This window comes from Sphaeramia orbicularis, chromosome 8, assembly GCF_902148855.1.
Source record: "Sphaeramia orbicularis chromosome 8, fSphaOr1.1, whole genome shotgun sequence".
Lineage (NCBI taxonomy): Eukaryota > Metazoa > Chordata > Actinopteri > Kurtiformes > Apogonidae > Sphaeramia > Sphaeramia orbicularis.
The window spans coordinates 38,513,675-38,529,412 of NC_043964.1; the positions used below are offsets into that span (position 1 = coordinate 38,513,675).

The following is a 15,738-nucleotide window of genomic DNA, read 5'->3' on the forward strand; positions in this document are numbered from 1 at the left end:
ATATAGAGATTTTGGCATCTAAAGTGACCAGGGGTCAAGCTCCTAATTTGCATATTCACAAAATGGCTTCTATCTTGAAAACTAAGACAAATATTGACTAACTTTGTACTATCAATTTATAAGAAGTCAGATATGGTTTTTCATTTGGTACCAATTTTGTCGACCTTCAATGACCATGAAAGATCAAACTCAAGGTCATGATTTTCAAAACACCCAGTTTTTGTCCATAAAAACTAGTATCAGATTATAAAGTGTGAACATATAGGCCAAAGTTCTCTTTCACAGGTCTCCGACAAGTGCACTGCCTATGGCAGTTTCATTTATTTATTAACCCTTTAACCCGAGACATTCCACTTTACTACACACAGACATTACTACACACTGCTGTGAATTTGTTTCAGTGTCATAAAAGCTGCTGTGAGTATGTGTTTGTGTTCCTTTTCTTCAGTGATTTTGTTTTCCTATGTGTTTTAGGGTCAAAACAGGGTGGAATAACAGAAAAAGACAGAGAAGAATGGAAGTTTTATAGGTTTTTACTAAATAAGTCAATAAGAATGTACATCCATATGAGATTGAACTGGGAACTGGGAACACATTGAACAACAAGGATTTGAATTTTGGCCCAGTAGGTTTTGATTTAGGGCTCTTTTTTTTTCCTAAAATCAGTCCAGCTGTTTTTTGACACCTGGTTGAACTCCAAAAAGCAGTTACATGGTCAAAACTCAAAAGAAACAGTAAAAAAAAATAAATAAGGGAAAATCACCACAACAATGCAAACAGTAAAAACAAAAAACACACAAGGAAAACAGTGTTAAAAAAAAAACCCAAACCGTCTATTTATAACGAGTCAGTCTCACTCACTGCTGTTTTATCCCCCCCTTACAGAGGCAGTGGGGGGTGCACTGAGCATGCTCAGATGTCTATGGAAAGAACAAGGCCTATTGTCTCAGCACGTTTTGAAAGGTTTCCCTTTGATCAGACGGTTGAATTTTTATGAATATTTAAAATAAATCATACATTCAGAACATGTCAGGAGTTAAAGGGTTAATGTGAGAGCAGCTAATGGGTGACTGCAACTTCATCTGATAGGTCATATGTTAAGCATGAATACATGGTGTTTAGAAATGAGATCATTTTTCTTTTTTTGCATCACTTGTGTAGTTTTTGTCATAGAAGTTCATACGGTGACAGCAGTGAAAATGCAGTTCATCCACTCTGGTGTTCAGTGACCATCATTCATCTTATAGGACAGAAGGGAATGAAGAAGTGGGCCAGCGTTCTGCCAACACTTCACTTTAAAACTTTCAAGACCGCATCCGCTCCTTAATCGCTCTCTGCTCCACCTCTGCTTTCCCTATTTGGATTCTCTGCACCATGTTTTTTCTTTCTTTTTTTTCATTATCTCTGCCTAGCCCTCTTTTTCATAAGCTCTCTCTCTTCTCTGCTGTCAACTCTAATTAGGCCAATCTGTGTGTTTGTACGTGTGTGTCAGTGTGACTGTGGGTGTGGGTTTTTAAGGGGTCTTAGGAGGCCCATCACTCTGTGGTGCTTCTGTGCTGAGTCCTCCTGGTTGATAGGGGACATACATATTCACACAAACTATCGCTGATGCTGAGCGGATGTTTAATGTCAGTGTAATGACTCCCTATATAGATGCACTCCAACTTCTTAAAACACACAAAATAAACACTGTAGCTCCAACAAAAGCAGACCTTTGCAACCTATAAGCTGAACAATGAAGCAGTGTAAGTTTGCAAAAACCAAACCATTTCCATATCATGGAGGTGATATGACTGCCTTTTTTTATTACATTCTGTAGTGGCGGGTGCCTTTACTTAGTGCTGCCTAATGAAAAACTCACACAAAATGTAAATTATCACAATTCTAACCATTACTGAGGATGAAACAAGTCAAGTAATCAAGTCAAATAGCACATCTTAGAGGTTCAACCACATTCAACAGAACAATTAGAGGTCTTAAAGTGATGCATTTATTCCTTCTTTTAAAAAAATGGTAAATTATACACAGGTATGAGTGATTTTAAGTCATTTAAATCATCCGTCTTCAGGTATGGTTGCAATAACCACATGGCTGTAAGGTCCATAGCGATCAAAAATGTCTTTTCCCACCACGACGACGCACACCTTGTGCCCCGGCTGGTAGTCGGTGACCATTTTAAACATGGGCAGAGGTACGGCCTTCACCGTCTCAAGGAGTTTCCAGTAGGGGAAGATGTTGCTGCCTTTTACCTTTTCTGTACTCATGTAAACACTGCACAGAGAGAGAGAAAGACAGAATGAGAAGGGAGCAAATAAAAGGTTTTACATTGTTATGGAAATGTTCAACTGATAACCCACACACAAAGAGGCGGAGAGAAAGTTAGAGTTAAAATAAATAAATGCATTTATTGAGAAGTCAGTCACAGAGAAACTCTGTAAGTGAAGTCTGATTAAACAAGAGAAAACTAAAGATTATATAGAACCAAATCCAACCCCCTCAAACTATGATGTCATTCCTTACGTACATCGTACCACCCCATACTACTCCTTCTCTGCTCCGTGAAGAGGTCATGATGACCTCTCCACTCTAACCTTGCTTGGATCCAATCTGGAGTGCAGGCGCCATTCTCTATCTACACATTCAGACATTTAGGTGTTTGGGTTTTAACTCAAGGCAAGAACTCCGTTCCTGGGTTGGGGGTGTTACAGAGTGGTAAACATCACACATAATGAATAATGACTCAGCATTAAAAGAAGATGTACTAACAGTATAAAATATAAAGAGTATAAAATATAAAAAGTAAATTTTTCCACCACATTTCCTCCCTTTTGATTATTCAAACGAATCAATCATGCAAAAACATAAAATTTACGTACGAGTATCAATAAATGATTATAAATGATTATCAACCCAAAGACAACCTAATTAAGCCATATTTCTCCAGATATTCTCCAGATAAATTATATGTAGCCAAATTTCCAGACTTTGTGTCTTTTTTCTTTTTAGATCAGGTTTGACATTGGAGGACAAATAGCAAAATACTATGAAAAAAATACTATAAACATCCACCCATGATCTATCTGCTTTTGGACATCAGTCAGAACAGTAATTTCCAGCTTCACAATTTTTGTTCATTTGACAGGATTACACGTTGCTTTCTTCATACACCATCAAATCATCATCAAGATCATCTAAGTCATCAAAATCATAATTATCATCATCATCATCAATCACTTCATGCTATACCATACTAAAAGTACCAATCACACTGCTAATCATTGAACGTATTATTGGAATGATGCAACAGGATAATCCGAGGAGTAATACAAACACACCAAAAATACAGAGCAAATAAACCAGCTCTATCCACTGTTCCAGTGGTTCTGAAACGTTCCCTGAAATATACTTTTTTTTTAGCAAAGTACCCCCAACTCTGGCTTCAGCATTTTTGATTGAACAAAAATATGGCAAAATTTCTTCCTGTGCCAAAGGTGTCTGTTTATGTTTTCAAAACTTTGAAAATAAACAACATATATTTCACTGTGATATATAAAAATACATTTTTTAAAGTAAATTTTATGTGCAAAATATAAACTGAAAAGCGCCCTCTTTCATTGATAAGAACAATAAATTGGTCCTTAATAAATTAATCTTTCATCAACAAAAAATAATTACTTGGCTACTCAAATAAACTAAATTCGAATAATATAAAACAGAAATGTTCTTAAACTGTTACCAAAACTTAAACAAGATAATTGACGATAAAACTATTATATGAATGCATTTATTCTGTTTTATATTTCAACATTAATCCTCATTATTTATTTTGTATTCAGTAAATGATGACTTATTTAATGTATTCTTCAAAAAAAAATTTTCAAGTACTGTCTGGGCTTCTTTCAAGTACCCCTGGGGGTACACATACCCCACTTTGGGAACCCCTGCACTGGTCACATGTTAACAACTGAGCTGGACATTGTTCCTTTGACAGATTTGTAGAAAAAAGGTGAAATTGGAAAATACAGATCTGATCCTCTAAACAATTTTAATACTTTATTACAGCAATTTAGTCAGTAAATATGCCCAGACTTGTCATGAGATACACGGACTTGAGTATCTCAGTTATGTTTGGGGTTTTTGAAGTATCCCTTTATTTGTTAAAATATCGTTAGCCTCAGAGCGTAACTGCCCAAGTCATTTTTTTTTTTGTCAAATTGTGATATCGGCATAACTTTACTCTCCTAACACTGCTGCTTCATATTGTATCATTGGCTATGACCTGAAAAAAATATGACTTCGGCAACTACGCTTTGAGGCTAATGACATGAACCTGGACAACCATTATTATCTATATTATATAAGCTTTGAGTAATCCAATTCTGATAGCTGAGGTATTCCAAAAGAAACTATTACATAATATTACATTTATACATTCTCTTCTGGTTTCTAAGTGCAGTTAGTGACCTGCACAGCCAAACCCAAATAGTGGCATCAATGAAAGTAACTTACATTGGAAGTAATAAAGAAAGTGAGGTTTGTCTTTAAGCAAGTGAGTTTTGGTTATTTTAAAAATGCAAAAGCATTGACATGTTGACCTGTTCAAGACTGTAGTAAATAAGCAAAACAAGCTGGTGTCACACTATGTACAAAGGAGTGAGAAAGGTCACAGTGGACATTTCAAATCCAAGCAACAGTTCCCACTATGTCAGATGAAATGATCAGTTTGTGTTGTAAACATCAACATCAAGTGTCTGTGTAAAAGTAATTCAACAGGGATCATCACATTAATCATACAGAGAGGAGATATAAATAATCAAATTTTTGTTTTCAGGAGCCAAGCCAGGATCAGCCACATATCAAGGAATCTAGAGCACACGTAAAGATAATCATATTAACATATTTCACTGTTGCTTTTCACCTGTAGCTATCCATTGGTGGTGCCAAGGGGTCGTCCTCATCTACACTCCAAAGTACAGAGAGGCAAGCAGGTCTTTTGATGAGAGCTAGTTTTACTGTTAGTCTCTGAGGAACGTTGTACGAGGCTGCCTCCGGACTTAGGGTTAAAGGGAATAGAAGAGGAGGTAAAGGAGGATGTGACAGCTCAGCCTGAAGGGGGAGACAAAGTAAGAGGAAGAAAAGGTTATCAATTTCTGCTTGGAATTTTGTTCAAATGTGTGTCTTTCATTGAATCTACACTCACAGTCAATGAAAACTTTGAGACCATATTTTTCGTCATAATTTTTATTTTGAAACCCTAAACTGGAATTTTTTCATATGAATCATTTCTTTAGGATATTGGCATACAGAAACAAAAAGCTAAAGTTTCAAGAATAATTTCAAAACAAAAAAACTTAAAAGAAAATGGCACTTGCCAAACACAAAGTCACAGCAGTCAATACTGGGTATGTAGCAGTCCTGGTCGGGAGTTGTCACTCTCTCTCGCCCTTTACGTGGTCTATCGTCAATAGAACCTGTCGTGTTGTGGCGTTCAACCAGGTTTCTGATTGTGGGTTGGGAACAGCCCATACGCCTGGCTATATCACTGTAGCTCAAACCGGCCTCCACCATACCCAGTGCCTGGAGACGCTGTTCACGTGATAGATGTGGCATGATGCCGTTCACTGGACTAACAATGGTGGCCTTTTTTGGACCTTTATATAGGCTTTTTTTTTTTTTTTTTTTTGAACTGTTAACATTAAACAGTAAATATACATAATAGTATACATCAAGGGTAGAAAGTTCCATAATTCACAAATCTTTTAAATTATATAGAGAAATACATGTAAGTAAAAACATTAGGAAAGAAAAAAAAAAAAAAAAAAAAAAAAAAAAATATATATATATATATATATATATATATATATATATATATATATATATATATATATATATATATATGAAATAAAATAAATAAAATAATAATATGTAATAAAAATAAAAATTGCTCGAGGAATAAATAGAAATTATACAAATTGAATAAGATTATACATTTGACATTTTTTTCGTTTTATTTACTTTAGAATTTATAGTGTTTCTCAAATTGTCCACGTAATTGGAAAAAAGGGCTTTGAAAACAGTGATGTTTGGACGCTGATGTGCAAATTTGGAGCAATGAATGTGAAATTTGGCAAAAATAATCAAAAGGTCGATAATATATCTTTTTTCTGGAGTTATTTTATCAGTGTGTGGTAGGCCAAATAAAATGTGTTGAAAGTTCAATTTACATGAAGAGTCAATTTTTGTGTTTATAAAATTATTTAAATCAATCCAAAATATATGTGTGTAGGTGCAATCCCAAAATAAATGACATACTGTTTCCTTTATATAGGCTTTCAAAACCAATCCTCAAATTGTGCAGATACCCACTGAGTGGAACAACGTGTATTTGGTCCACTTTTGCAAAGAGACCAACCCATGTGCAATGAACTGTGACAACATGACAACTCACCATTATCTCAACTACCTGAGCACTAAGTCATCAATAAATCCACAATGAATAATTACAACCCCCCTACAAGTAGAAATATGCATACATTTCTACCTCAAAGTTTCTATTGACTGTCAGTATACATCCTGGGGACTCCTGCTTACCTCCTCTTCATAGTCAGGACAGAACGGCTCCACCTTTGGCACTTTTAACGGCTCCTCAGGAGTGTTTCCAAATTCGGTATCATCCTCTGGCTCTGTCTTTACACGAATGGCAATTACCTGCTCCAGATATTAAAGCACATGGTGGAAAACAGTGAGGTTTTTTGTTTTGCTTTTTTGTTTCCTTGCTCAAGCAATTTTCACATGCTTTTTTGTGGATGTAAAGTTGTATCTGCAAGGCATTTGTATCAAAGAATTTCAGTGATGTTGACTGACAGTTCATCACTTATCAGCAAATGAGACAAATGACATTTCACCAGTGGCGTTGGCTGATATTTACCTGCTAGGTTACTTTAAAGGTTGTTTCAAGTTTGTATGATTACATTTGTGATCATTCAACGATGTGATGAGAGTTTGAAACATCTGGCATTACAACAAATGTAAATGAATTAAAGGCCATGTTAACCACTTGTGTTATAAATAGAACTGCTCAAACTTGTCATCGCTCAGGAAACGAGTGAACGAGGGAATGGTGGTAGAGCAAGCAAGCAATAAAGTGAATGACAAAGCGTTGTTTAACAGAAAATTAAATATTATTTCCTGATTCTGTCATGGTAACCAGAGTCTATAAAAAGGTCCAATCAAGCGGTAACACGTGGACGCATTTCGTGTTCAACAGTCTCTGTCATGTAAGCAGAGTAACTTATATGCATGAATTATACATATTTGAGTAGGTAGTTATAAGCACTTTAACATTATGTATAATAAAATTTAGGGTGATACATTTTTTAGATGAAAAATGTCAAATTACTGCTCAGTAACATTTGGACTTGAAACGAACATCAATCTTTTAAGTTTTATGCAAACACTCAAAACATGCAGTTCTCAACAGAAACGGATATCAAGTTGAAAAAACCCTTTTAGATATTATATTCAACTTTGCTGAAAATAAACTTTGGAGTAAAATATTGAAAAGTCTGTTTTATTGACATGAGAATGTGGTAACCCGTGGACAGGCTGCCATAGTAACACGAGGATGACTTTTTACCGTTGTATGCATCACCCAAAATGTTGACTTATTTTTTAAAACAACAAGCCAGATATAATCACGATGTTTAATTTAATGTATTTAATACTAACAGTGTCTTGTGGTGGTCCATACTGATCTAGGTAAATTATAAATAGTTATTTCTCGGTAATAGTTCACAGAAAGTCTTTTTAAATGTGAGATTTAATACATTTTCTAGATATAATTTTTAGCGTCAAATTGGAGCTATATTTTTATGTCTGAGGCGGCTATGGTGTAAAAAGTACAATCAATAACTTTTTTCTACAAGTGGTATTTAACCCTTTCATGTATGAATTATGAGAACCGTAATCAAGATTTTTTTTTCCTGAGTGTTTTTATTCTTTTGGTATGTAAACAAAAAAAAAAAACAAAAAACATGCGATTGAATTATTTTTTATTTTTTTATGAACCTATTTTTCACGGAGTTACAAAAACGTCCACTCATCTGGACATCATGCATTTAATTTTAGAAGCAAAGAAACATTAATTTACTGATATACTGTGTGAGAACTATGAAATAAAAACATTTTTAAAGCTGCTAATCTGATTTTTTCTCACATTTTAACATACTCTAATACCAGTTATTAATCACTTCATGGAGATGATATGCAAAAAAAACCAACTTTTGTTTAAAATTAGGAATTAGGATTTTATTTTTTTTTTTACGTTCAAACATGTTACTGCAGATCAGGTTTATCTAGAACAGCAAAGTTACAGTAATTGTATGATTTGCAGTGTATGGGATGATGCATAAGCGTCCACTGTGTTGGTTGATATGGAATTAAAACGACAAAATCCATGACTATACAAGAGAACACCTTTGAACAGCTGTCCACTGTAGCAACCACTGTGCATGAAAGGGTTAAAAAAGGAAAACTGTTCCACAAAATAGAGATATTAGGCAAAAAAAAACGAGCCCACTTGGTAAATGATGTGTGCAAATTCACTTTTCATGTTGATGTTCACTGTCACTTGATTGGACCCAAAAGTACATTTCCCTCCTGATACATTGTGTTTATATCAGCCCCAAATTTCAATTGATACATGTCAAACTGTTGCCAACAGTCAGTGAAGTCTCCTACCTCACATGGTGTAAGCACTGGAGGTGGAGGATCTGCAGTTAAATCTGCTATGGCAGCATTCAAAGCTTGACATGGATAAAGAAAATCACAGATAAACAATAGGAAACAGAACAGAGTATATATTAAAAGGACAAGAGCTGAATTTAATACATTTATTCTACATCAGGATCATTATGTGTCATATTTTCATACCTGTATTATCTGCACGCATATTCAATAACACCGTCGTCGTGGTTTCCTTAACAAAGAAAGAAACAAACATTATATCCAAATAAATATCACTATATTTCAAGCTAAAGGCATGTTGAATTGTTTACAATTTAAAAAAAAAACAGTAGTCAGAGGTGTCAGATATCAGAAAAGCACTTAAGTGCATCCTAAAAAAAATAGTGACCAGAAATTCCAACCAAAAAAAAAAAGACAAACAATAATTACGTAATTTTACCATGATTGCTGAGAGTTCTTTACTTTTCTCCATGAAATCTGTACAACTTGCTGTATTTGTATCGTTGTATGATACAGTTTCCATAGCTTCCTCCTCAGGATTTATACTGCACAACAGGACACCGAAGCAAATGGAAATAAAAATGAAATAAGTCACAAGTTGACATTTCAGGTTTTCACAGCATTCATTGAGAACAACTATTCAATGTACCTGTTAATTTCTGCAACATTACAAAATTCCAGTGGATCCTGAAAGAAAAACATTTACACAAAACACATTTAAATGGCAATTGTCTTTTGATAAAATTGAATCATCAGATGAGAAACACACCTGGATAGTAAACTAAATATTGATCAAAAAGTAATTGTAGGCAGTTGTATATGTGTGTATTTACATTCATTTGTAGTGATTCAAACCTTTTTCTGTGTCTTCGTCAAGTGGGCAAGAACAGCTTCTGATCTCTTGGTCACCTTCTTAACTTGTGCCTGAAGGAGACCAAGGACATTCTGTTAAGATGTTGTCAGTTTAAATTATTTATTGTTATTGTGAACTCAATACTGACCTCTAACTTTTGTAAAGAGCTCTCAAAGTCAATTCTACAATCAAGCTCTTGAATAGTTGCCAGTAATGTGTCAAGCCTGGTTTCTTTCTTTTTCAACGCATTGTTAACTTCCTGTTGAATCAGTTTCTGCATCTGTTGACACACAGACAGACGGGTACATGTATATATATTAGAACATGTTTTCAGTTGTTACCTGATAGTAATATTGTATACACATTCGGAAAAAAAACACAGAATTGCATGAATTTCTATGCTCTTACTTTGGATTGGGAAATTGTAATATTTTCATAACTCGCCGCAGGAGAAGCTGGCCTGTACCTCTTCATTCTGTGTTCATAAACAAAGACACATGAGATTTACAATCAGAGGCAAAATGCAATGTGTTAGAAGAGACAAATCAGTTAATTAAATGGCAGCTTGTATAGAGTTTGATAATAAGTCTTCCATATGACACTGCAACACAAGAACTCAATCACATGTTTATAATAAAAAAAAATAAATAAAAATAAATATGTCTAGGGCTGGGTATTACGCGTCAAAAAAATGTGTCAATACTTTGAGAAAAGTTCTTGAATGATGCTTTTACAATACAATTCTTTTTTCCCCCATAACATGTAAAACCAACTAACAAATTGTGGTTTAACTTTTAGAAGTCCTCTCTCAGCTCAGCAGTTCTATATCATCAGTGTATATAAGTTCCACATAAAAAATAAGCCTCTCCTTCACAACTTCAAGTAGAACGTTAATATAATATCAATAATAAAAAATGATAAAAGCTGTACATATGGCTGACAAAGGAGAAGAATTGTCAATGCCCTGTTATTTTGCGTATTTGTCTAGTATTATTGACATAGTATCGATATTACAAGGTGAATTAAGTCACCACTGAAGGTTTAGGTGTGAAATACATGGCCCGACACCGATTTCAACCAAATAAACTTTTTTTTTTTTGTCATACTATAGAGTACATTATATATTTTGCAGTATGGATAGAATGATTAGATCTGAACAGACCATCTTAAGGGGACTCATTACACATTTATGAGTCATATTATTCATTAAAAATTCATTTTAAAACAGTCATTAGTCAAAGTCATAGTCATTACAGTCCACTACATAGGACTTCACTGAACCCCATTACTAAACTACAACTTTTTAGGATAATTATATTTACCTTTTATAACAATATACATGTTAGACAAAAACTACCCAGCATTTATCATTATTTCTTCTATTTTTGTTTGTAGCTAACTCACTCTGTTGGCATGAAGGAGGTAAAAACATCCCAGAATCCACAGAATTCATTTGGGTTGCCAATCAAAATGTGCATATAACAATAACCCTTTTTGCCTCAGAAGGTTACTACTATTACTGATCCCTTTATGGGTTAACACAGCAAATTTCCGGCTTCGATCTGACCCTGTCCTCTGCATTTTTCTTGCACACCAACTACCTGCATGCCTCTATCACTTTGTCCCCAAAAAGTCCCACGTGAGCTGTCCCTCTGATGTGCTCATTCCTAATCCTGCCCACCTCTGTCAGTCTCAAAATGACATCTCAACATCTTCAGCTCAAGTCTTGCAGATGCTCATTCGGAACTCTGCTGCTTAGAGTCCTCACTAAGACCAGAAAAGTGGACCACATTAGTCCAACTCTGAGATCCTTACACTGGCTGCCTGTCTGTCAGAGGATAGACTTTAAACTTCTGTTGCTGGTCTATAAAGCTCTGAATGGTTTAGGACCTAAATACATCAGTGACCTCCTGACCCAGTATGAACCCCCCAGACCTCTCAGGTCATCTGGATCCGGTCTGTTGTCAGTTCCCAGAGTCAGAACCAGACAGGGAGAAGCTGCGTTCAGCTTCTATGCTCCACATGTCTGGAACAAACTTCCAGAAAACCTCAGATCAGCTGAAACACTCAGTTTACAGGGTGGGGAAGCAAAATTTACAATGAATATTTAGTTGTTTTTTTCTCAGCAGGCACTACATCAATTATTTTGAAACCAAACATATACTGATGTCATAATCATACCTAACACTATTATCCACACCTTTTCAGAAACTTTTGCCCATATGAGTAATCAGGAAAGCAAACGTCAAAGAGTGTGTGATTTGCTGCATGCACTCGTCACACCAAAGGAGATTTCAAAAATAGTTGGAGTGTCCATAAAGACTGTTTATAATGGAAAGAAGAGAATGACTATGAGCAAAACTATTACGAGAAAGTCTGGAAGATACTATTAAAGAAGAATAGAAGAAGTTGTCATCTGAATATCTGAGGAACACTTGCGCAAGTTTCAGGAAGCGTGTGAAGGCAGTTATTGAGAAAGAAGGAGGACACATAGAATAAAAACATTTTCTAGTATGTCAATTTTCTTGTGGCAAATAAATTCTCATGACTTTCAATAAACTAATAGGTCATACACTGTCTTTCAATCCCTGCCTCAAAATATTGTAAATTTTGCTTCCCCACCCTGTATTTAAATCCAGGTTAAAGACCCACTTGTTCTCAGCCGCATTTGAATAGTTTGTATTCATCAGTTCAGATCCGCACTGTTCCTTTTACGCTAAAAGTTTTTATCTGTTTTATCTGCTTATGTGTTTTATCTATTTTTCTGATTGTTTTGTTTGTTTGTTTTTCTCATGCCTACACTTTTTATTGCTTCTGCTGTTAATGCTTTTAATATTTTATGTAAAGCACTTTAAATTGTCTTGTACATGAAATGTGCTATATAAATACACCTGCCTTACCTTGCCTTGTCTCACATTACTTTTTAGTGGAGGGGTCACCAACCCTGGTCCTCGAGGGCTACTATCCTGCATGTTTTAGATGCATCTCTCTTCCAACACACCTGATTCAAATGATAAGCCCATCATCAAGCTCTGCAGAAGCATGATAACGACCATCAGGTGTGCTGGAAGAGGGAAACATCTAAAACATGCAGGACAGTAGCCCTCGAAAACTAGGGTTGGTGACCCCTGCTTTAGTGGGTTCCTCAGTGAAATGACCTGGAAGTATCTAAGTATCAACAGCTCTCCCAGTCTTCTGAATGCAAGGGAAAGGACCTTTAATGCTAACTTCCGTATCTCATTCAGCATAGGATACACTAAACCTGTCCTTTATGAATGAAACTATAGCATGCTGTCTCATAATTCACGAAAAACAACAGTCAACAGGATGCGAAGTTTCATCTCATGCCACAGCTGTTTACGTTTCAGACTTCAAATACCACATGAAAACGGACGTGGTTTCATAAATTCTAACTAAATGAAGAGTCAAATATGCTTGATAAAGTACAAATAAAAACCTTTGTTGTCCATTTCCGCTAACTTGGAAGCCGCTGAATGCTAACTCACTGTACATGGATTTAAGCTAACTCTGTAGGCTGTAGCACAACAAAACCTTCCTCTGCCTACCAAACCAAATAGGTAACTGTTAAGTTTACAAACAACACACTGATACTATACCTTTTAAGAGTTCAGTAAAAATATACATATATCAAAAAACACAAAAAACAAACACACGACGTTTTCCCGCATTGAAGACGTACTACCGGATCTGCTCACACTTCCGGTCACGCCCCTTCAAGGCAAAAGCTTCTTCTTCTTCTTCTTCTTTGGTTTATTGGCGGGAACGTGAGACTGTTTTGTAGTTTTTTTCTTGATCCACTAGGTGTCAATAGCAGACAAGGTTACTGACTGTACTGGTGTGTACATACAGTAATATTCCAGTTTCTACTCTTTTTCTGAACAAAAAATAAATGGACAAAAAAAATCCAATGAACCCGATTAAAATAACCTCTATTTTTGTTTGATTTGATTTGATTTATTTATTTATTTCGAACATGCAAAAAAAACAAAACAAAATAAAAACAAAATAAAACATTCAAATGGACAGAATCTATCTCCAAGTACATACAAGTCTGAATTTTGCATGGTCGAAAAGGAGTAGGAAGAAGTATGAATTTATTTAATCCTACCCCTCAGTGCTTTTACACCTCTATCGCTGACTTGATACAAGAGTCAAACAATATTTTCCTAATTTTAACATTAAACCGCGACAAATAGATAATGCAGTAACTGAATTACACCCAACAATATGATCATGGCAGTACAGTCATACAAACAGACTCAACAATTCAACCATTTTCTTCAGTAATTACAGCAGATTTATCAGTACAAAATCATCCATAAACAAACAGTCCTTATTGTCATTATTTAATACTGTACCTCTCAAGAATCCTTTTTTTATGTCTTTTTTTAAACTGAATTATGTGTTTCTTTACCTTCTACACCAGGGACCTCAAACATGCGGCCCGGGGGCCAATTGCAGCCCACCAAAGGTTCCAATGTGGCCCTTGAGATGAATTTGCAAAGTGCAAAAATTCCACAGTCAAGGCTGTCGAACTCATTTTAGTTCAGGTTCCACATACAGACCAATATGATCTACAGTAAAATATTCATTCATTCATTCATTTTCTGAACCCGCTTTATCCTCACTAGGGTCACGGGGGTCGCTTGGAGCCTATCCCTGCTACATAGGGGCGAAGGCGGGGTACACCCTGGACATTTTGCCAGCTCATTGCAGGGCTGATACAGTAAAATAATAGTATAAAAACCTACAATTTTCTTCACAGTTTGATGTGAAATATTACACTATGACTATAAATAATGACAACTTCAAATTTTTGTCTTTGTTTTAGTGCAAAAAATAACATTAAATTATGAAAATACTTATATTTACAAACTATCCTGAAACAATAAAATGTGAATAATCTGAACAAATATCTCAGATAGCAAAATCACTATGGCTTAAATCTGGCCTAAAACTGGCATGTCATTTTGGCAAAAGTTCTGGGCGGATGTATGGGCCCTAAATGGCCCAAAATAGATAAGCCAAAATCAAACCAGAAGGAAGCCAAAATTCACCAAAAACTACTTGCGGACTTCCAAAATATAGCCATAATTGTCCCAGAACAGTCGCAAATCCCCATAATCCAGCCAAAAAGTAGCCAAAACTGGCCCAAAGAGAGGCCAAAAGGAGGCCAAAATTTGTGTTGGTCATGCTTTTAAAATGAAGTGGGGTTTTCTTCTGGGTAGAAATTCCCACTCTAATTTGCAAAGTGCAAAAATTCCACAGTCAAGGCTGTTGAACTCATTTTAGTTCAGGTTCCACATACAGACCAATATGATCTACAGTAAAATATTCATTCATTCATTCATTTTCTGAACCCGCTTTATCCTCACTAGGGTCACGGGGGTCGCTTGGAGCCTATCCCAGCTACATAGGGGCGAAGGCGGGGTACACCCTGGACATTTCGCCAGCTCATTGCAGGGCTGATACAGTAAAATAATAGTATAAAAACCTACAATTTTCTTCACAGTTTGATGTGAAATATTACACTATGACTATAAATAATGACAACTTCAAATTTTTGTCTTTGTTTTAGTGCAAAAAATAACATTAAATTATGAAAATACTTATATTTACAAACTATCCTGAAACAATAAAATGTGAATAATCTGAACAAATATCTCAGATAGCAAATTCACTATGGCTTAAATCTGGCCTAAAACTGGCATGTCATTTTGGCAAAAGTTCTGGGCGGATGTATGGGCCCTAAATGGCCCAAAATAGATAAGCCAAAATCAAACCAGAAGGAAGCCAAAATTCACCAAAAACTACTTGCGGACTTCCAAAATATAGCCATAATTGTCCCAGAACAGTCGCAAATCCCCATAATCCAGCCAAAAAGTAGCCAAAACTGGCCCAAAGAGAGGCCAAAAGGAGGCCAAAATTTGTGTTGGTCATGCTTTTAAAATGAAGTGGGGTTTTCTTCTGGGTAGAAATTCCCGCTCTAATTTGCAAAGTGCAAAAATTCCACAGTCAAGGCTGTTGAACTCATTTTAGTTCAGGTTCCACATACAGACCAATATGATCTACAGTAAAATATTCATTCATTCATTCATTTTCTGAACCCGCTTTATCCT

General features: G+C 35.5%; 1 protein-coding gene across 4 annotated transcripts; it reads right to left on the minus strand.

Moving 5' to 3' along the window:
- Positions 1-1,144: 1,144 nt before the first annotated feature.
- atf7ip2 (activating transcription factor 7 interacting protein 2) lies at positions 1,145-13,321 on the minus strand. 4 transcript variants are annotated; one of them, XM_030142139.1, is made up of 11 exons: positions 13,216-13,321; positions 10,007-10,073; positions 9,747-9,878; positions 9,601-9,669; positions 9,395-9,432; positions 9,185-9,290; positions 8,932-8,977; positions 8,740-8,804; positions 6,589-6,711; positions 4,919-5,103; positions 1,145-2,271 (listed from the first exon to the last, which is right to left on the minus strand). In XM_030142139.1, exons 2-11 carry the CDS (start codon positions 10,070-10,072, stop codon positions 2,055-2,057), a joined length of 1,047 nt encoding a protein of 348 aa, XP_029997999.1. In that variant the 5' UTR covers position 10,073; positions 13,216-13,321; the 3' UTR covers positions 1,145-2,054. The 4 variants fall into 4 exon arrangements, with proteins under 4 accessions (XP_029997999.1, XP_029997997.1, XP_029997996.1 ...); XM_030142137.1 differs by lacking the exon at positions 13,216-13,321 and adding an exon at positions 11,238-11,313 and having other exon boundaries at positions 4,919-5,106; positions 6,592-6,708; XM_030142136.1 differs by lacking the exon at positions 13,216-13,321 and adding an exon at positions 11,238-11,313 and having other exon boundaries at positions 4,919-5,106; positions 6,592-6,711.
- Positions 13,322-15,738: the final 2,417 nt, after the last annotated feature.